The sequence below is a fragment of the Cydia fagiglandana genome, chromosome 25, assembly GCF_963556715.1.
Source record: "Cydia fagiglandana chromosome 25, ilCydFagi1.1, whole genome shotgun sequence".
Classification (NCBI taxonomy): Eukaryota; Metazoa; Arthropoda; class Insecta; order Lepidoptera; family Tortricidae; genus Cydia; species Cydia fagiglandana.
Genome location: NC_085956.1, coordinates 4,890,246 through 4,911,972, shown reverse-complemented (window position 1 = coordinate 4,911,972; position 21,727 = coordinate 4,890,246). Strand labels below are relative to the sequence as shown.

The window sequence follows — 21,727 nt, the reverse complement described above, 5'->3', positions numbered from 1 at the left end:
ATAATATACATAATTTTGTAAGCTGCTATGTCTCCTCCTAGCCTACATAGTCGGTAGTGACCCTGTATATAGTTGTATGTATATAGTAGTAGTATGTATGTAGGCATATTATATATATCGTCATCTATAACCCACAACACGAGCCTTATTGAGCTTCCTGTGGGACTAGGTCGATCTGTGTAAAATTGTCCTATTATATTTATTTATTTATGTAGGTAACTGCACAAAAAAGCGCTGGTGGCCTAGCGGTAAGAGCGTGCGACTTGCAATCCAGAGGTCGCGGGTTCAAACCCCGGCTCGTACCAATTCGTTTTTCGGAACTTATGTACGAAATACCATTTGATATTTACCAGTCGCTTTTCTGTGAAGGAAAACATCGTGAGGAAACCGGACTAATCCCAATAGGGCCTAGTTTCCCCTCTGGGTTGGAAGGTCAGATGACAGTCGCTTTCGTAAAACTAGTGCCTAAGTCAATTACGATACGAATAGTGAATAGAATCAGGCGTTACTTTGCGGAAATCCATATTAATTAAAACCAAAATATTACTTTGTTAATCCGCGTAAAAGATAACGTGCTAGTCAATCAGTGCTAACCCGTTATACTTACTTGCGTATTTTTTACATGTAATTAATGTTCCCACCCTCCCACCGCAAAAATAAATACGCAAATAAATAACAAACACCACCAAAAGAATAATACTCGACACGCGTTTCGCCTCTCTACGAGATATCCTCAGGAGTTGTTGACGGTCTGACGCCCGGCAACGGAAACGGCCGGGTTTCCGTTGCCGGATTAGCAAAGTAATATTTTGGTTTTAATTACGGTACGCTTGACAACTAATCCCAAGTAGTTGTGAAGCGTACCCCAGGCTCCCATGAGCCGTGGCAAAATACCGGGATAACGCGAGGAAGATGATAACTGCAAGAGAATAGAGTGATTTCACTGCCTACTCTGATATCTGTATGTAACTAAGATAATAAAACCTATTATGTTTGCATAAGTTCGCTTACAGCGATAAGTCAAATTAAATTATTAAATTCTATTTCATTTATTTAAGACCTACGAATCAATATTATTAGTGACCCATTTTATTCTTAAAACTACTGTTAGTAGGTACCTACTACAATCGGGGACATTCGTGGTGGACATTTAGGCCAAAAATCGTTTAAACGTCTTACAGGCGGCCAGGCGGTATCATAAAATTAAGTGATGACCAATAGCATGGCACTTAACAATGTGGGTGTTGCAAAAAAAAGGATAGCTCAGGTAAAGTTTATTTGACGATTTGAATGTTTATTGTGACGGCCGGCATTTGCAAATTTAACATAAGGAATCCAAAATGCATCCAAATTGGTTATATTTATGGGGAGGCGAAGCTTAGCCTAAACAACAACAACTAATAAACTGTCCTTACTACCCATTGTTTGTCTCCTTACCTTTTCACCCTTTTCATTATTAAGATAAAGAATCCTAAATGCATCGTAATTGGTTATCTCTATGGGAGGCGGAGTTTAGCTCGCTCGTAGGATCGAGGCTGAAGTGGTTCACCGGGGATGTACCCAATTGTAGTACCTACACTTACACACACAACATTTTTATAATAACTACCGACATAACTATTTCCGAATATGTGTCAGTAGTGCACAGTGGTTCAGGTAAGCCCCGTCTACGGCCCGCTCGGCAGCTATTTTGCACCTTATCAAACTGCACAACGGGACTTAATCGCGTATTAAAGTTTTAAGATTTACCTCCGACGTTTCGAGGACGGCGTTGTCCCCGTGGTCTCGGAGAAGACTGGCTCAAGTTGACATCAACATCTTCTAGCCGCCAGATCAACTTGAGCCAGTCTTCTCCGAGACCACGGGGACAACGCCGTCCTCGAAACGTCGGAGGTAAATCTTAAAACTTTAATACGCGATTAAGTCCCGTTGTGCAGTTTGATAATGTTTAATAATCGTGAAAGTTTAAATCAGTGTTATTTTGCACCTGTTGCTACCTGTATTTATATATTATTATTTATTTTTAGCTTTAAAATATATCTATTTTGCACCTGTTGCTACCTGTATTTATATATTATTAATATTATTATTTATTTTTAGCTTTAAAATATATATATCTATAGCACTAAATGCCTGAAATATTTTTTGAAGTGAAAACTTTAGCGGCGCTGTGCACTTTTTGTGATGGGGAAAAAATGTTAAACTCGCGAGAGCGTAAGACGTACCTAAGACGTGACGTCACGTGTCATTGCGATTTTCTTTATTGATTTAAATGCCATCTAGTGAGTTTCCCTCCAACTGGTATAATATAACTCGAGTACTAACAGTGATGTGCTTGGGGGTTTCAAATAACGCTAGATGACGTTAACCTCAATTAAACACAGTGAAAACTTCTTTTTTACATTTTCATTTCATTATTAATTTATTTCCTTTTGTATTCAATAAGGTATATTTGCTTACTTACTAAAAACATTACGTAGAAAACAGTTTTGCGTAATAAAACTTTATCTCCGCGGCCCGGCCGGGTCAAAAAGTCAGGACGTCGCATTTGCCCACGTTGTTTGTCATTGGATTATCATTGTTTGCACAAAACCCACATTCCACCAAGGAATTTAAGTATTATCGTTTGCAAAAAACCCAGCAAAACCCCCCGAAATGTGGGTTTGATTATAATGGAATTTGAAATAATCGTTGCTAAAAAAAAAACAACAAATCTACATTTCACGAAGGAATGACTTTTTAGTTTTGGAAATGGTGCAGCTTTTTTTAAAAGTTGAAGTGGCACTTGATACTCTGGCATTTTATGCATAAACGTTGGTAGACCTACCAACGACATTTTTGCCGGGGAATTTAAAGTAAAAATAATGAAAGTATATCGCAGTAGACCCGTTTGTGTAATTAAATAAGTTGAAGTGGGTTCAGTAACATGGCTCGATCTTGTCGGTGGAGTATGCGCCAGTTTTCGCGGTCCTCGGTTCTTTGAGTCCCTGTAAGACACGACATTTGCTTTTGCTTTTAGTTGTTGTGTATAGCTTGCTCGCGGTTTTCCTCTTCCTCTCCTAGCTTCGATTTCGCCTTCTAATATAGTTTTAAAGAAAGTGTAAGTGTAAGTGTGTGTGTGTGTGTTGTAGAAAAGCTATTAGGTAACATGAAAATTGCTTTTAAAATTAGTAATCACTCAATAACATTGATATCCGCGATCCCTGGCACGCAGCACGGCCGTCCGTTCAGTGCTCAGCCAGCTGCCTTCAGAGGTGGGCCAACTCACTGCACCTTAAGTGGAGACTTTTTTGAAGACAAAAGATTTTTAAAAGACGGTGGGTATAGTTAAATTTAGTGCGTGGTATTCTGTGCCTTAACGCTCCCCGGCCACGGCGTTCAGCATCATGTAATAGGAAAATGATGTCTTCAGGACCTGAAAAATAAATGAAGCCTATTGAAATAATCATTAATCATAATAATTATTAATCATTTCTTGGCAAGCCGTAGTTTTTCGGCGTATCCATTTTTAGGGCTCCGTACTTCAAAAGGGAAAAAACGAAGCCTTATATGATAATTTTGCTGTCCGTCCGTCTGTCTGTCAAGACCCTTTATCTTGGGAACGCGTGGAGGTATCGAGTTGAAATTAAATCCATAATACTCAGGTAATATTACCCTACATTATAAATCCATATTATTCCATATACCCTTGAAGCTGTGAAAAAATCAAACTTCTAAGTTAACGTAAAAAAGATAGGGCCATTTATGCCACAAAAAACCTATATTTCGACACTCTCCAACTCAAGGGCATCAAAATGTAAAGAGTACTTAATTCCTGTTGACCAAGAACTATGGAATCCGGTGCCCGGGTCTTACTCGCACTTAGCCGGATTTGACAAGTATAATTTTTTTTAACTTTAAAACCCATTGGTTGTCTGGTAAAGTTGCCTCGCATTTAGTATTAAGTTAAATACGAGTCTTCTTCCTCGCGTTATCCCGGCATTTCGCCCCGGCTCATGAGAGCCTGGGGTCCGCTTGACAACTAATCCCATGATTTGACGTAGGCACTAGTTTTTACGAAAGCGACTGCCATCTGACCTTCCAACCCAGAGGGTAAACTAGGCATTATTGGGATTAGTCCGGTTTCCTCACGATGTTTTCCTTCACCGAAAAGCGACTGGTAAATATCAAATGATATTTCGTACATAAGTTCAGAAAAACTCATTTGTACGAGCCGGGGTTTGAACCCGCGACCTCCAGATTGTAAGTCGCACGCTCTCACCGCTAGGCCACCAGCGCTTCGCTTATTAAGTTAAATACGAGTAAAAGCATATAAATACAAATTAGATGATACATTATTATGTTTTGAAAAAAGCGCTGGTGGCCTAGTGGTAAGAGCGTGCGACTTTCAATCCGTAGGTCGCGGGTTCAAACCCAGGCTCGTACCAATAAGTTTTTCGGAACTTACGTACGAAATATCATTTGATATTTACCAGTTGCTTTTCGGTGAAGGCAAAACATCGTGACATCGTGAGGAAACGGACCTAGTTTCCCCTCTGGGTTGGAAGCGCAGATGGCAGTCGCTTTCGCAAAAAGTAGTGCCTATGTCAATTCTTGGAATTAGTTGTCAAGTGGACTCCAGGCTCCCATGAGCCGTGGCAAAATGCCGGGATAACTAGAGGGAGAAGAAGACATTGAGTTTAGAACAAACCGCAGCCATGGTCCGCAATCCCACGGGTACCATCTTGGCGGCCTTGAGCGTGATGGGGGTCTGCGCCCTCTGCAGCAGGACCATCACAGTCTTGCGGTTGCTGGCGTCCATGCACTGCCACGGCATCGCGTACACGGCGTCAATCAGCTGCTCGCTCTGTCAATACGAAGTCACTTTCAGAATCAGTTGTAAGGACCACTTCCACCAATCAACCCGGGGTTAACCGGTTAAACCTGGAGTTACCAAGGTTACCAATACAATTTGACACTCGGTTTACGGTTTAACCGGTTAACCCCGGAGTAGTGTGGTGCAAGTGGCTCTAAGTGAAATTACTGATGTAGTTTCAGTAGAATCCGAATATAATGACATCGTCGAAGGAAAATGACACATACGTCATTCTTAGCGGAAGTCAGTAAGCGACGTGTAATAAGCGAAGTCATCTTATCCGACTTTGTTACAATTTGATTTGATAACCAAAGTTCGCACAGTAATTACATCATAGTAAGCGGCTGCTCATTATAGGTAAGCAAGAGTCATAATAAACGGATTCCACATTCGTCGGACAATGAACATAAGAATTACCAATATTACCATGGCGTGTGATCATAATTCCTGGTCATACTTTAAAACATAGTCGATCAACTTCTTAATTTAATGAAATATGCCAAAAAATATCAAATCTCTTTGTGAGAGATGAGATTTATTAATTTTGTAAATTGTCACTGAGAATCAAAACTATAACAAAATTCAGCGCACTCATCAAACGTCCGCTCAGACAAAGACGTGAGGACGGCCACGGAAATTAGCGAATGCGTCAGTGTGACAGATCATAATTTTATGAAAATAGGTCTTTATAGAACACTGATTTAAACTTTCACGATTATTAAACATTATCAAACTGCACAACGGGACTTAATCGCGTATTTAAGTTTTAAGATTTACCTCCGACGTTTCGACGACGGCGTTGTCCCCGTGGCGTTGTCAACGTCGGAGGTAAATCTTAAAACTTAAATACGCGATTAAGTTCCGTTGTGCAGTTTGATAGGTCTTTATAGGTCATGTCATAGTAATAATTGTGTCATAGTAAGCTATGTGTAATAATAAGCGAAGTCATCCGACTTTGTTACAAAGTGCTTGATTTGAATACCAAACTTCGCACAGTAATTTAACATCATAGTAAGCCGCAGCTCGCCCAATTTCCATCGATGGGCAACTAGTCACCATGTGCGATCAGTACAAGTATCTGGGTAGTATGATGCACCATTCTGGGAATGTGGAATGCAACATTCAACACCGAATAGCCGCTGCTTGGCTAAAATGGCGGGAAGTGACTGGTGTTACGTGTGACAGGAGAATGCCGGTCAAACTCAAGGGTCTGGTATACAAAAGTATAATAAGGCCGGTCCTTATGTATGGCAGCGAGACGTGGGCAACGACTCAAAGACACGTGCATACCATCCAAGTTGCCGAGATGAAAATGCTGAGGTGGATGTGCGGCGTTACCAGGCTCGATAGAATCCGTAACGAGTACGTACGAGGAAGCCTGGGCGTGCGCGACATTGCCGATAAAATGCAGGAGAGCAGGCTGCGATGGTATGGTCACGTAAAAAGAAGGCCTTCTGACTACGTAGGAAATTTGGCGCTGCAACTTTCCATCCCAGGTCGAAGATCTAGGGGCAGACCCAGAACAAGATGGAAGGATGTAGTGCTAAAGGACATGAGTGAGTGCAAGTTATCCGAGGATGATGTCGTGGATAGGGCGAAGTGGAGAAGGTTAAGCAGGAAAGCTGACCCCACCACCATGTGGGATGGATAGCTAGGAAGAGAGAGAGAGAGTAAGCCGCAGCTCAATGTAAGCAGGGATCATAATAAACGGATTTCACATTCGTCGGACGGATTCAAGTCGGACAACACAAGAATTGGCATTACCTTAGTACTTATCATTTCGAAAAGTATAGAAACTTGAATCAATTGTTGGTGCACCACTAGAGTTAACGGTCCGTATTTAGCCAGCGCGTCTGCCGTCAGAGAGGAAACCTCAAGCAATAATGTGCAGGTCAGGAGTTGCATCAGCAAATAAAATACAAACAATTCGTCACTAAACGCGTCGGAGCACTTGTCCACAAACCTGTAATGAAATTATATATGTAATACAATACAATACAAATACTTACTTGAGGTGTGCACTCAATACAGGAAACAATGCAAATAATAGAGAAAATTAAAAATTTTCAAACAAGGGACGGTCTTATCGCTAAAAAGCGATTTCTTCCAGACATCATTAACATCATTAATTAAAATCTCTGGTTTGCCCGAAGGTTAACTGGTGGAAGGTAGAGACTGCCTAGCATTAAGTCCATCTTTTGTACGATTGTATTTTCTTTTGTGCAATAAAGATAAAATAAATAAATTATCATTAGGGATTGAGAGGCTATCACTATTTCAAAACATACCTGACAATGAGAGGCTATCACTATTTCAAAACATACCTGACAATGAGAGGCTATGACTATTTCAAAACATACCTGACAATGAGAGGCTATGACTATTTCAAAACATACCTGACAATGAGAGGCTATGACTATTTCAAAACATACCTGACAATGAGTCAAGAACATTGTGTATGAGTTCAAGTTATAAGACTTTCCTGTCGACATCGTAAAACAAAGGTACTAAGCCAAATTAAATATATTAAGAACGGGTCACTCACGTATTTTAAGTCGAAAAACGCTCGACATGTTTCACTCCGTACCGAGGAGTGTCATCAGGAGCTTGCGTTTACGGTGACGGACCGGCGCAGACTGCGGGCCGCAGCTCTCCGCCGCAGCGTTCTTAATATATTTAATATGTCTGTGTCTTGCGGAAGTTTTGTTAAGCACTAAGCCAAATTTTCGTATCTTAATAATAATGGCATAAAGTCTTAGAAAATGTACCCAAATCGTTATATTTTGTAATGTCCACAGACAAAACGCCTGTTTTTGCCGATCGAGTCGACCTCCTGAATCCTCCTTAAACCATCGTATGAATAATATATTTCGTGTTAAATAACATTTTCTTGAAACTTACTTTATGATAAATTTGTGGTCTTCAATGATTTCCTTTAATATCTCTCGGACTCTCATATTCTCTTCTGTTGAATACATGCCGTCCTTCGGAATAATTCTTGACAAATTGTGTTTCAAAATTTTAAGATGCCCCCAAATTTGAAAGACTATAAGGGAGATCAGGAGGTCGAAGGCGACGACGCCACATGAAGTATTATAGGTGGTAGGAATGTTGAATACGAAGAGAACCCAGTATCCTTTTATGGTAGTATACACGTCTTCGGTGAAGCAGTGAAAGTAGACAGCTTGCTCAAAGGTGCGGTTGGCGGGCCGGTCCGGACCGAACATTCCGTTGTTGTAGTTGTTGTACCACGGCATGAAAGTGAACAGGCATAACCCACAGAACATCTGACAGATCATGTAAAATGTGAATATCGTTGATATGTTGTGGATCTGCGTATGTATCTAAACAGAATACCAATAACGTAAGATGCGATAAGACAAAATAAAATTTATTTCATTGAAGAATATCTAAAAATTAAAACAGTCATAATACGCCTAAATACCCCAAGATTAAATTTAATTGTACAGTAAATATTATTACAAAGAACACATTTAATGACTCCTGGCATTTTAAGATTTTCGGTCATATTGAAAACTAGACACTTGCGGAAACAAAACTTCGAAGCGTACTGCGTTCGATTCTTGAAGTAAAACAAGTGGAATTCTAGTAAATAATCCTTTACTATTTCTTGATATTTAGCCGTCCAAGCCATAAATAACCTTTGCTGGAATAACGATTAAATTCGACAATGAAAAACTGATTATGCATAATTAAATAGTAGTGCAGTTGAAGAATAGAATAAAACAATAACTTGTACCAAAGGTGAATTATTTTAAGTGAAGACTTATAGAAACAAATACAGATATAAGCTCTGTGAAATGTTTCATTATTATTATTATTTTCAATAGCTAGAAGACCATTTATAATTCTATAAAACCCACAGTATATGGTTGCGTTGTTACTTTGTTTCTTTCTCCAGCAAATCAGTTTGATTTTAATCTTATTATTTGCTAAGTAATAGAGGTATCATAACCATATTTATGTAAATAAGTTTTGATTTTAAAACGCTTAAATTAAATTAAAAGACTCGTTGGGTGGACGACATTCGGAAGATAGCGGGTCACTTCTGGATGAGATTAGGTTAGGACTGGGACAAGTGGCGTACTAGAGGCCTATGCTCAATAGTAGGTTATACAGGGTTGATATAATGATGATCAAGCACTTACCAAAAACAAGAATTCTAAAAACATGCATAAAAGCACGTGCCCCGCATCGAAGAACGAAATCGTCTCTCTCTTGTACCAGATGTAGGTTGCACCCAAACTCGGTAAAGCCATGGCTATGGCGATCAACAGCATATTGTACATGGACAGTATAAAGTCCAGCCGGCGCCGGCCGAACTGCCTGTGCGGCCAACAGCCGATGGAGCTTAACATGAAACTCAGCATTCCGATGTACTTAAAACTGAGAGGCGACTTTGCATCACTGAAAAACAAAACTATATCCCTGTAGATCTTTAACTGCAAGCCCTTTTGAAATACGATTGACACAATTTTGCAAACCATCACGTTTTATAACCTATAAGTAATCACGAAGCGCTGGTGGCCTAGCGGTAAGAGCGTGCGACTTTCAATCCGGAGGTCGCGGGTTTGAATCCCGGCTCGTACCTATGAGTTTTTAGGGAATATAATATGTACGAAATACTTATCATTTGATATTTACTAGCCGCTTTTCGGTAAAGGAAAACATCGTGAGAAAACCGGACTAATCCAAATAAGGCCTAGTTTCCCCTCTGGGTTGGAGGGTATGATGGCAGTCGCTTTTGTAAAACTAGTGTCTACGCCAATTCTCGGGATTAGTTGCCAAGCGGACCCCAGGCTCCCATAAGCCGTGGCAAATGCCAGGACAACGGGAGGAAGATGATGAATCTATAAGTACCTAATCATGTTTTACGAGGGTTGCACTGAAAATGTCGGGAATAGAGAAAACTGTCGCATCTAGACAGTCAATATTTGTTTTAATGCATACTTAAACTCAAACTGAACACGCACATAAATTTTCTTTTGAAAGTAATCATTCTGTAATGCACACGGCTCATAATCCCAAAGTCCTTTTTGTATGGCGATTTTGGGGAAACCAGTGGATTTGACCCAGGAGCCGCCACAGACGTCATCTTCTCCCGTTCGTTCTCATCGTGCTTCCTCTGAAGATTGATTGACAGCATAACTTCAATTGTTCTGGGCTTCAATTGTTTTTAACAGCGCACTCTATGACGTCTTGGCGATAACTGCGTCGAACGCCACTCAGGTGTACGTATAACACCCTAGTTTGCTCTATTTGTCAAGGTTTGCATGATAAAACGCCTCTTAAAGGCGATAGATGGCACATTTCAGCCATTCTCCGACACGGCCAACCTGGCATTGTACGGGTCCCTCCGTACATTATCCTCCTTTGTGATTCTCACTGGTAGACTAGAGCGAAGATCAGATTTCTTCAGTAGAAATCTGATCTCTTCTTCCAAAAGAAACTGTAGAGCGCTGTTCATCTGCACCACCACGGCATCCTGACATTGTATGCATCACTGCATACATCTGCGGACAGAATACAACAATCTGAGGTATCTAAGCTCAATTGCTCGGCCTACCTGACCAAAGTAAGTTCTTCCATAACTTTTGAATACTGACAGGCAATTCTTTCAATAACACGCACATAGATCATTGTCGTGAATGAACAAGTTCAGCGCCACCTTCTCAATAACAGTACCAACAACTTGACTTTACAACATATTGGTTCCAACACACAGCTAACCTCATCGTCTGGCCGAAACCCCGCAATTGCAGTTACGAATAGGACTGTGCCCTCCAGCACCCAGCCCTCAAACGCCCTCTGAACAACTCAGGATCCGGTTGCGACCGCCAACTCATGTGATGAACCTCTCAAATAAACTATTCTCAATGGTATCATTACTGTTATTTTGAAAGGGATGTGAAGTTCACGTTTTGTCTCTTATAAATAAATCAATAAAAATAAAAATCATTTATTTCAGAAAACAAGTTCCATAATATGGTTAGTAACTCTTAACTTAACAACTATGTTAGTTTATTTGTAAAAAGACAGGAGAGAAAGAGCACATAAAAAATAGAACTAAAATTAAATTATAAAATAACAAGTACCTAACAACACAAAAATACACGCGACCACCCCCCTCTGACGCCTCATGCATCCCATGGCCTCCTCATAACATGCAGATCCATGAAGCGGCCGAGGACGGGCGAATCCAACCTGTCCGCGATCATCTGCAGGATGCTGTTGCCGCTCCCTCGCACACGTCGTATGACGGACGCCGACTTTTTGCGTATTATCGCATAAAAATCGTCGACGGCCGCGTCGGCAAACATGCCCGACGCGCTGCAATAGCTTATGTCAATATCATAAAACCAAACTGCTTACTTAGCTATTATTATTCATGCAATATGCAAAACTGACAGCAAAAATGACTAGTTAATGATAAAACGCCTCTTGAAGGCGATAGATGGCACATTTCAGCCATTCTCCGACATATATAAAAGTTTTTTTTACTGTTGTCATATGAATATTTAGGAATGTCGAAATCTGCCGATATGCAACTTTTTTGGCAGTCTTTTTAATTAACAGCACAAATGCGATTTTAATTTTTGACGTCGCTTTGGAATGACATGCTTCTATAAGATCACCCATGGGATAAAATGAAAGTGACTTTCATATTTAATTTTTAACTGCAAACGAGCGTACGATGAACTGTTCATAAAAAAATAACAGAAGCCCATTGTAAGTTTCATTTGTTCGCTGAGGGCATATTGAAAACCGTTTAAAATTATGATCCGAAAAATCACTTGGCCAAAAATTCAAATAATGTTAGACATACAATTTTCAAATTGCCAGTAATTCTTAAATACAAATGACAACCAAATGGAATTTAAGTACCTTAAAAGTTTTATAAAGAGTTACATTTTTATAAATTACTAGCTGTGCCCGCGGCTCCGCCCGCGTGGAATTCGGTTTGTGCAGCGAACTGATATACATGGAAGTATTCTGTCCGCTCAGTTATGACCCAACGTAAACTATTCGATTGTAGGCGGTGCTTACAAACTATTCGATTCGCAACTTCAGTTCGTCCGAGATGACAGTCAGTGACGGATGGCTAAATTGATTTATAAAAGCAACGTTTTTTTGTAATTAAAAATGTCTTCATGTGTCGTGAAGTAGTGAAGAAGTTATTTTAGTTTATACCAAGGATAGTGGAATCACTTTTCACTTGTAGTAAACAGATAACTTCAGTAAAATTTGGAATAAACATGACGATTTGTTTTCAATACTACCGTGCTAAGCTAAAACGTAACAACTGCCTACGACTTTCATAACAACATACGACTTTTTAAATTGCGAGGATAATAGGGATGGTGTTATGCCAAATGAAGTAGACTATTTTATTAACTTGTGCTTGGTTTAGGAATTTTCTATCTATACATATAATAAAGCTGTAGAGGGTAGAAAGTCTGTACATGGAAGATATTTGAAAAAAAGTTGGCTGGGGATACTTAGAATCGATAACAGAACACGTTCCAACAGTTTTTAGAATTTTTGTCTGTTTGTCTGTTTATCTGTTTATCTGTTTGTCTGTTTATTTGAACGCGCATCACGTGAAAACGGCTGAACGGATTTTGATGCAAACTTTACTAATCTATCGAGAAAATCTCCGGCCAGGTTATAGGCTATAAAAATTCAACCCTTAAAAGGGGGGGGGTAGCCACAACACTCGCTTGATTCAAGTTTGCCCTTGAATCTTATGGCGCTACTTAGGAAGGAGGGGCAAACTTTTTTCAAATATGTGCTACCACTATTGAGTACCCTGGTAAACTAACAGATGGCGCTGAATTTAATACGTAGTGACATGAATAAGCCACCGAGGAAGGTTTTTGCCAAATTAACTCTAAGTTTAGATGAGGGGTACGGACATCAACAAATTTAATTTAATAATTATATCGATTTACAACAAAATTAAACGACAGTAAATTAATTACCCCTCATTGCACAGTGATCTTTTTCACGACTACCCGAAAAAAGTGAGAGAGAGTGTATTGTGTTTTCAGCGTTCGTGTTTGTATGTAGGTATATATTTATTTATCTGGGTTTCACTCTCTCTCACTCTTTTGCGGTTCGGCGTTAGGTCTTATGCGATGCCTTCTGCCTTACGGCAAAGTTGATCTTCTGCCTTAATTACACTTGGGCGTGGATCCAAGCTTTCCTCTTTCGCAGCTGGGCCTACTGCCTTGCTCACACTTCGCCAATTCAATTCTCTTGGTCAATTCCAAGCTCTGCTTTCTTGCATCTTTTATGCATGAAAACAACCTCGCTGAAATCCTTAAATATCGAGCCCTATGCGAAGCTAGGCTGATAGAAAACTGTCACACCCCTTCTTTGTATGAAATCCTGGATTCGCGCCTGGTTGGGACTATAAGTAAAATTGCGTTTTTTATATCTAAAAATTTTCGCGCTCGCTTCGCTCGCGTTTTTAATATCTTTCTAAGGTATGATAAAGGTGACATTCGGGTGGCGACTGCAGCAGCATTACTCTGTTGCAACGTTACTGTCAATTTTCGTCATAAAATGATGTGACCGATTTCCATACTAAAAGTAAAAATGTACAACTGTCTATCATATTGCGTTTTTATATCGAAAAATTTTCGCGCTCGCTTCGCTCGCGTTTTCGATCGCTTTCTAAGATGTGATAAAGGTGACATTCGGGTGGCGACTACAGCAGCATTACTCTGTTACAACGTTACTGCTGCAGCACTGTAAATTTTCGTGATAAAATGATGTGACTGATTTCCATACTAAAAGTAAAAATGTACAACTGTCTATCAAATTGCGTTTTTATATCGAAAAATTTTCGCGCTCGCTTCGCTCGCGTTTTCAATTACATTATAACCTAAGATATGATAAAGGTGACATTCGGGTGGCGACTGCAGCAGCATTAGGTACTCCGTTGCAACATTACTGCTGCGGCACTGTCAATTTTCGAGATAAAATAATGTGACTGATTTCCATTCTCAGCTGTAATGCGGCAATGAACTCAATTTACCAAAAAAAAAATGTAATCTTAATGACCCTAGGGAGAGGGGGCACCATGGTCTAGAAATGCTTAGGGCATTAAAATATCTTTATACGGCACTGCTTCGGACTTAACCCGACGTACGTGTCGCGCTGTATACGCGTTCCAAAGCCGGGCGCCTTCGGCGCCCTCATACTAAAAGAATCTGGCGTAGCCCGACAACGTCGCGCGCTGCACGCGGTCCAAAGCCAGGCGACTTCGACTTTCTTATACTAAAAGAGACTTACGTGACACGCTGTATGGTTACCAAAGCCGGGCGCCTTCGGCGCCCTCATACTAAAAGTCAGGCGTAGACCGACGTACGTGACACGCTGTACGCATTCCAAAAACGGACGCCTCCGGCGCCCTCATACTCAGAGCGTCGGGCGTAACGTACACGTTTCAAAGCTGGGCGTCTTCGGCGCCCTCATACTAAAAGAGTCGGGCGTAGACCAACGTACGTGACACGCTGTACGCTTGCCAAAGTTGGGCGCCGAAGGCACCCTCATACTCAAAGCATCGGGCTAAGCCCGACGCACGTAGCACGCTGTACGCGTTCCAAAGCCAGGCGCCGTTGGCGCCCTCATACTAAAAGTGTCGGGCGTAGCCCGACGAACGCGTTCCAAAGCCGGGCGCCTCCCTCATACTCTAAGCGTCGGGCGTAACCCGACGTACGTGACACGCTGTACGCTTGCCAAAGTTGGGAGCCGAAGGCGCCCTCATACTCAAAGCATCGGGCTAAGCCCGACGCACGTGGCGCACTGCACGCGGTCCAAAGCTAGGCGACTTCGACTTTCTCATACTAAAAAAGTCGGGCGTAGTCGGACTACTACAAATCGCGCTCTAAAAAGTATGAAACAATAAGATAGAATTATTTTAAGAAATTATCATGCAGGAAATTATAAATGTTATAATTTTTTGAATAAAAAAATACAGCGTAATGTAATTTACTATTTTTTATATATTTAGCAGCTTACTGACACAAACCGAATTCCACGCGGGCGGAGCCGCGGGCACAGCTAGTACTAAATATATGCGTTCACTGGGTTTGTGTCAGTAAGCTGCTAAATATATAAAAAATAGTAAATTACATTACGCTGTATTTTTTTATTCAAAAAATTATAACATTTATAATTTCCTGCATGATAATTTCTTAAAATAATTATATCTTATTGTTTCATACCTTTTAGAGCGCGATTTGAAGTAGTCCGACTACGCACGACTCTTATAGTATGAGAAAGTCGAAGTTGCTCAGCTTTCGACCGCGTGCAGTGCGCCACATACGTCGGGCAATTCCCGACTCTTTTAGTATGAGGGCGCCGAAGGAGCCCAGCTTTGGAACTCATTCAGCACGCCACGTGCATCGGGCTACTCCCAACGCTTTGAGTATGAGGGCGCCGAAGGCGCCCGGCTTTGGAACGCGTACAGCGTATCACGTACGTCGGTCTACGCCCGACACTTTTAGAATGAGGGCGCCGAAGGCGCCCGGCTTTGTAACGCGTACAGCGTGCCACGTGCGTCGGGCGTAGCCCGACGCTTTGAGTATGAGGGTGCCTTCGGCGCCCAACTTTGGCAAGCGTACAGCGTGTCAGCGTGACTCTTTTAGTATGAGGGCGCCGAAGACGCCCAGCTTTGAAACGCGTACGTTACGCCCGACGCTCTGAGTATGAGGGCGCCGGAGGCGCCCGGCTTTGGAATGCGAACAGCGTGTCAGGTACGTCGGTCCACGCCTGACTTTTAGTATGAGGGCGCCGTGCTTTGGAACGCGTATAGCGCGACACTTACGTCGGGTTAAGTCCGAAGCACTGCCGGATTAAGATATATTTTGATGCCCTAAGCATTTCTAGACAATGGTGCCTCCTCTCCCTAGGGTCATTAAGATTACATTATTCTTTTTGGTAAATTGAGTGAAGTTCATTGCAACATTACAGCTGAGAATGGAAATCAGTCACATCATTTTATCACGAAAATTGACAGTGCCGCAGCAGTAATGTTGCAACAGAGTACCTAATGCTGCTGCATTCGCCACCCGAATGTCACCTTTATCATATCTTAGGTGAGAATGTAATCGAAAACGCGAGCGAAGCGAGCTGGAAATTTTTTCGATATAAAAACGCAATTTGATAGACAGTTGTACATTTTTACTTTTAGTATAGAAATCAGTCACATCATTTTATCACGAAAATTGACAGTGCTGCAGCAGTAACGTTGTAACAGAGTAATGCTGCTGCAGTCGCCACCCGAATGCCACTTTTATCATATCTTAGAGGGTGATTGAAAACGCGAGCGAAGCGAGCGCGAAAATTTTTCGATATAAAAACGCAATTTGATAGACAGTTGTACATTTTTACTTTTAGTATGGAAATCAGTCACATCATTTTATGACGAAAATTGACAGTACCGCAGCAGTAACGTTGCAACAGAGTAATGCTGCTGCAGTCGTCACCCGAATGTCACCTTTATCATACCTTAGAAAGTGATTAAAAACGCGAGCGAAGCGAGCGCTAAAATTTTTCGATATTAAACGCAATTTTACTTTTAGTCCCAACCAGGCGCAAATCCAGGATTTCATAGAAAGGAGGGATGGGACAGTTTTCTATCAGCCTAGCTTCGCATAGGGCTCGATATTTAAGTGTCTCAGCGAGGTTGTTTTCATGAATAAAAGATGCAAGAAAGCAGACTTGGAATTGACCAAGTGAATTGAATTGGCGAAGTGTGAGCAAGGCAGTAGGCCCAGCTGCGAAAGAGGAAAGCTTGGATTTGGAGCCACGCCCAAGTGTAATTAAGGCAGAAGATCAACTTTGGCGTAAGGCAGAAGGCCTTGCATAAGACCTAACGCCGAACCGCAAAAGAGTGGGTTGAAATCGAATCTATGCATCTAATCACGACTCTTCTGCTACCGATTGTTTCCCAAAGAATTACGCGCCATTATTTTTGCAAATTAGCTTTTGGACAGCTAAAAAAAATCGTGTGGTAAAAACGATGTGTCTGTCCTAGACGTGTGCGCCGCGCCGGCGCGCCGCCGCCGCCGGACTTTTTGACCACGCCGCCGCCGCCGATAAATGATCGGCGTGAAATCGGCGTGACCTTGAGTGTTGTTAATTAGCTATTCTAAGTTGGTTTTTGGATTACAATATAGATTTTTTGTATTATTTATGTTACAGTTGTCAAATATACATCAATCATTAATTAAATGAACCTGAATAGCCAGTTGCAGAAACTATTTGACACACCAATTAAAGTAACTGAGTAACCCTAAGTATTCACCGTCAACTGTTAACGAACGCTGCTGCTAGTGCTGCTTATACCTTGGACAGCTAGAAGAACAAACTTCTCCATTCTGAAAGAGCTCTATATCGCCACTCATCTATTCCAAACATGCCATGGGTGAGCCCTTAGCATCTTCGGATATATCATCCAACGCATGATGTGGAGAAACACATTAATTTAAGCCGAATGAATGGCAATCGTGCTCGAGTTGGAGCATGTGTGAGATGGTCGAACGCTATGGAGAGGTCGGCTTGCAGCAGTCTGCACCGTGCAGTCCATACGGCTGATGACCGCACGAAATGGAGACAAATTACATGTGGTCGCGAGCCTCAGCAATGAGAAAACGAGAAATAAGATACGTCTCAGTGTGCCTGGTGCTTGTACGACAAGAAAACCATTAAAAAGAAGCCATAGCAGTGTACTATGTCTAGCAAATGTCAAGGATATATGAAGTTCTGTTTTGTTAAAGTAAAAAGTACGTCATTTTTAATAGGATAAGCCATGGAAAGCTTGAGAAAACGGAGAGTTACAGATTAGATCGAAGGTCATTGGGAGCAGGAAACCTCTTAATGAAAGCCAGTTACTAAGGAAATCAAGTTATTATACCTATCCTATATTCATTTACAAGCCCTATTTTACTCACAGCATATTCAAACTATACGTAATTTATTGCCCAGCAACGTGCATTGATCAAATTTTCAAGAAAAACAACAAATTAATGATTTTTCTTAAGAAACTTGAAAGTCAAGGTCACGCCGATTTCACGCCGAAAACACGCCGCCGCCGCCGATTTTTTGGCAAACGCCGCCGCCGATCATTTTTTAATCGGCGCACACGTCTAGTCTGTCCCTAATTTTAAAATTTGTTCTACTTTTTCAACCTGGCATTTTGGTGCCCCCCCCCCCCCCCCCCTCAACGTGGTGCCCTAAGCACGTGCTTGTTTTGCTTATTGGTTAATCCGGCACTGGTCCGAAGGTTTGACTATGGCTACGGCTTTGGTAAGCGTACAGCGTGTCACGTACGTTGGGCTAAGGTTAAGGCATTCAGAAGTTAAGGTGTAATAAAGAAACTCAGATAAATAAATATAATATACCTACATGCAAACACGAACGCTGAAAACACAATACACTCTCTCTCTCTCTTTTTAGGGTAGTCGTGAAAAAGATGGCACTGTGCAATGAGGGGTAATTAATTTACTGTCGTTTAATTTTGTTGTATATTATTAAATCGACATAATTATTCAATTAAATTTGTTGATGTCCGTACCCCCTCATCTAAACTTAGAGTTAATTTGGCAAAAACCTTCCTCGGTGGCTATTTATGTCACTACGTATTAAATTCAGCGCCATCTGTTAGTTTACCAGGGTACTCAATAGTGGTAGCACATATTTGAAAAAAGTTTGCCCCTCCTTCCTAAGTAGCGCCATAAGATTCAGGGGCAAACTTAAATCAAGCGAGTGTTGTGGCTACCCCCCCCCTTTAAGAGTTGAATTTTTATAGCCTATAACCTGGCCGGAGATTTTCTCGACAGAATAGTAAAGTTTGCATCAAAATCTGTTCAGCCGTTTTCACGTGATGCGCGTTCAAATAAACAGACAAACAGACAAAAATTCTAAAAACTGTTGGAACGTGTTCTGTTATCAATTCTATGTGCCCCCAGCCAACTTTTTTTCAAATATCTTCCATGTACAGACTTTCGACCCTCTACAGCTTTATTATATGTATAGATACCTATATATGCCTCTTTCTATTATGTTATTTCTAAGTGTCCCATTCCCGAATCTTTCAGTGCGACCCTCTATAAGTATTTTTTACTTATACGTATACATATATAGGTACGTATGTTGTTTAGTTAAATCAAATGGCCCCCGTTCTCAACATTGAACTGCCGGTATGCCGGCCTAGCCAAGGTTACAATCGCTATCGCTTCGACAGCGAAAAGCATTATGTCTCTCTATCACTCTTCCATATTAGCGCGACAGTGACAGTTGCGTTTCGATCGTTACGGAGCGTAAGCGATTGGCATCTTGGGGGCGGTTCATAAATTACGCCATAATTTTTTGGCGATTTTTGGACACCCCCCCCCCCCCTAACATCATCCAAAAATCATGCTTCGAATGACCCTGTTTCCTACTATATCATGCTACCATCATCCGATGTCCAGACCCCCCCCCCCCCCCGTAATTTGAAATGACGTAATTTATTAATAGCCCCTTGGCTACGCGGCCTGAATATTTCAAAAACATTAAGTACGAGATTTTTCTGTAAAATCTGTCAAATAAAATGTCAATTTTTGAATAAATATATACTTACGGTTTTACGTAATAGGTAGGTATGGTTCTTACATTTTTTCTTATTCATTTTTAAAAGCTTACCTGTCATCAAATCGTCTTTTCAGAAAGTAAACAGCTTGTTTTAATGTCATGTTGCACTAAAAATTAAATTTAAGTATTGATAGGTACAATGATAATGTATTTATGACGTAATATAATATAAAACAAAATACATACAATGTACAAAGGCGAACTTAATCTAACGAAAGCGTAACAATTCTTCCTCCTTTCGCCGCGAATTTGAAGCATTTGTTTCTTTCACATGTTTATGCACATAAGTGGCTGAGTAATCCTATAGTATTCTTAAAATAATACTATATTAACAATCCGCTAAGAAACTACATAAGTTTCATAGCGAAAATAGTGCTGGGAAAAAATAACATCGATAAACATGTTAGATTGCGCGATATAAATCCTGAATCCTGCACTAAGTACAAGTTTTCTGATTGACCCAATGGTTGACTGGTAGAGAATGCCTTAAGGCATTAAGTCCGCCATTTGTACATTTTGTTATCGTGCAATAAAGTTTAAATAAATAAATATACAAGGGGTAACAAAAATAGTGGCGGTCCGTTTAAGGGCATAGTCGGTATCGTGTACTGATTAGGAAAAAGTAAAAGTAAAGTATTGGATTTACACACTGTATTATAATATTTTTAGCATTAGAAATAAGGTAAACAATCTTGATGTGTCTTTTAATTGAAAAACACATTTTAAACATTAGTTACGGCAAATATGTAATAGACATGTGTAAGTAATGCTCGTAATATCACAAATGAGATATCTCTCGAACACGTAATATGGCATTACGTATCTCTCCGCGAAATCAACCAGTACTTCAAACATCACGCATCACGCGAGCTGCACCGAGCGCGCGAGCGCCAACGACCGGCCGAAGCGCGCGAAATGGATTCAATTCCAAATACATTGACTCGCCGATATGAACGGTCAGTTCAAGTTTACGCACGGAGCGCGTAATCTGTAATGTCACTTGTGATAGTGTCATGTTTGTTCGCCATGCCATGCCATCATTGCTTTGTTATCTCGCTCGCACTCGTACTCAGTGCTCGCTCGCTCTCGCTCTGCGATGCTTTCGGCTATCTTCGGAACCATTCGGATAGGTCCGCTCGGCTGATCGCCGCGGTTTAAGTTGTCACTCACTAATATTTTTACGAATATGATTTTCTGCAATAGATTTAAAACTCTAATGCGTCCGCGTAGAGCTTAAAATGTTTTCTTATAATACAAGAAGGACGCGGTCAAATGGAGTAATTTAATTTGCGATTTTGAATTTGACGAAAACCGTTTATTAATTATTATTGTTGTGAAATGTTTGATAGTTTGCTTGACTTTCGCGGTTCGCGGCAATTGTTTATCCTTTAATTTAATTGTGAATTAGTGCATATCGAGACTGACTGTAGAAATTCGAGTTGTTTATAAAGACTGATTGAATTAAATTGCAAATACGAGTATAGTTAAATTAAATTGTGAAAAGTGTAAATAATAGTTTCGTTAAGGCAATATTCTGATAATGTATTAGTGCTGGTGAGTAATCGCTTTTTTACGGACTATTGGTGACTTTAACTTGATTGACCTATTTAAAAAAATGGCTATAAACGAACTACTTTACGGGGACAGAACCAAAGCGAGCAAAATGTACGCATTGTTATAGAATACTCGCCATATCGGGAAGCTCCATAGGCAATTATCTACCTCCGAAACTTACATACATATTACATAATTACATTATTTTATAATTTATAAGAACTAACAAAAAATCTTTCACATAAAGGTGACAAAACGCAACGCGTAATAAATAGATCGATCGCCGATACGGATCCGAGACGCCCTAGAATCACTAGAGTGCTGTATGCGCTGTAAGAGATAGCTGTAATGTGGCCGTCTCGCGCGCGCCCGAGCGCTGTTTCACGTTCGGGTCATGTTTCGAGTGATGAGTGATGTGATATCTCAGTGTACCATTACGTGTTCGGAAAAGTGACGTGATATAGCATCACTTTTCGAAGCACTGTTTCGCGCATGTCTAATATGTAACAATACGATCATTTATATTCTTCTGCTTTCATAAGTAATAGTTACTGATTTTTAAAAAGCGTTTTTCAATTAAAAGACTTGTCAAGGTCGCTTACCTTCTTTCAAGTTCTTTCTAATGCAAAAAAACGAACTATAATTAACTCA

The 21,727-nt window shown here is 40.7% G+C and overlaps 1 protein-coding gene across 1 annotated transcript; it reads right to left on the bottom strand.

Moving 5' to 3' along the window:
• Nucleotides 1–484: 484 nt before the first annotated feature.
• On the bottom strand, nt 485–19,906 carry LOC134676928 (uncharacterized). The gene is made up of 8 exons (XM_063535308.1): nt 19,709–19,906; nt 19,574–19,629; nt 9,025–9,283; nt 7,757–8,199; nt 6,620–6,818; nt 4,691–4,846; nt 1,988–3,415; nt 485–1,696 (listed from the first exon to the last, which is right to left on the bottom strand). Exons 1-7 carry the CDS (start codon nt 19,778–19,780, stop codon nt 3,356–3,358), a joined length of 1,245 nt encoding a protein of 414 aa, XP_063391378.1. The 5' UTR covers nt 19,781–19,906; the 3' UTR covers nt 485–1,696; nt 1,988–3,355.
• Between the last annotated feature and the right edge of the window lie 1,821 nt (nt 19,907–21,727).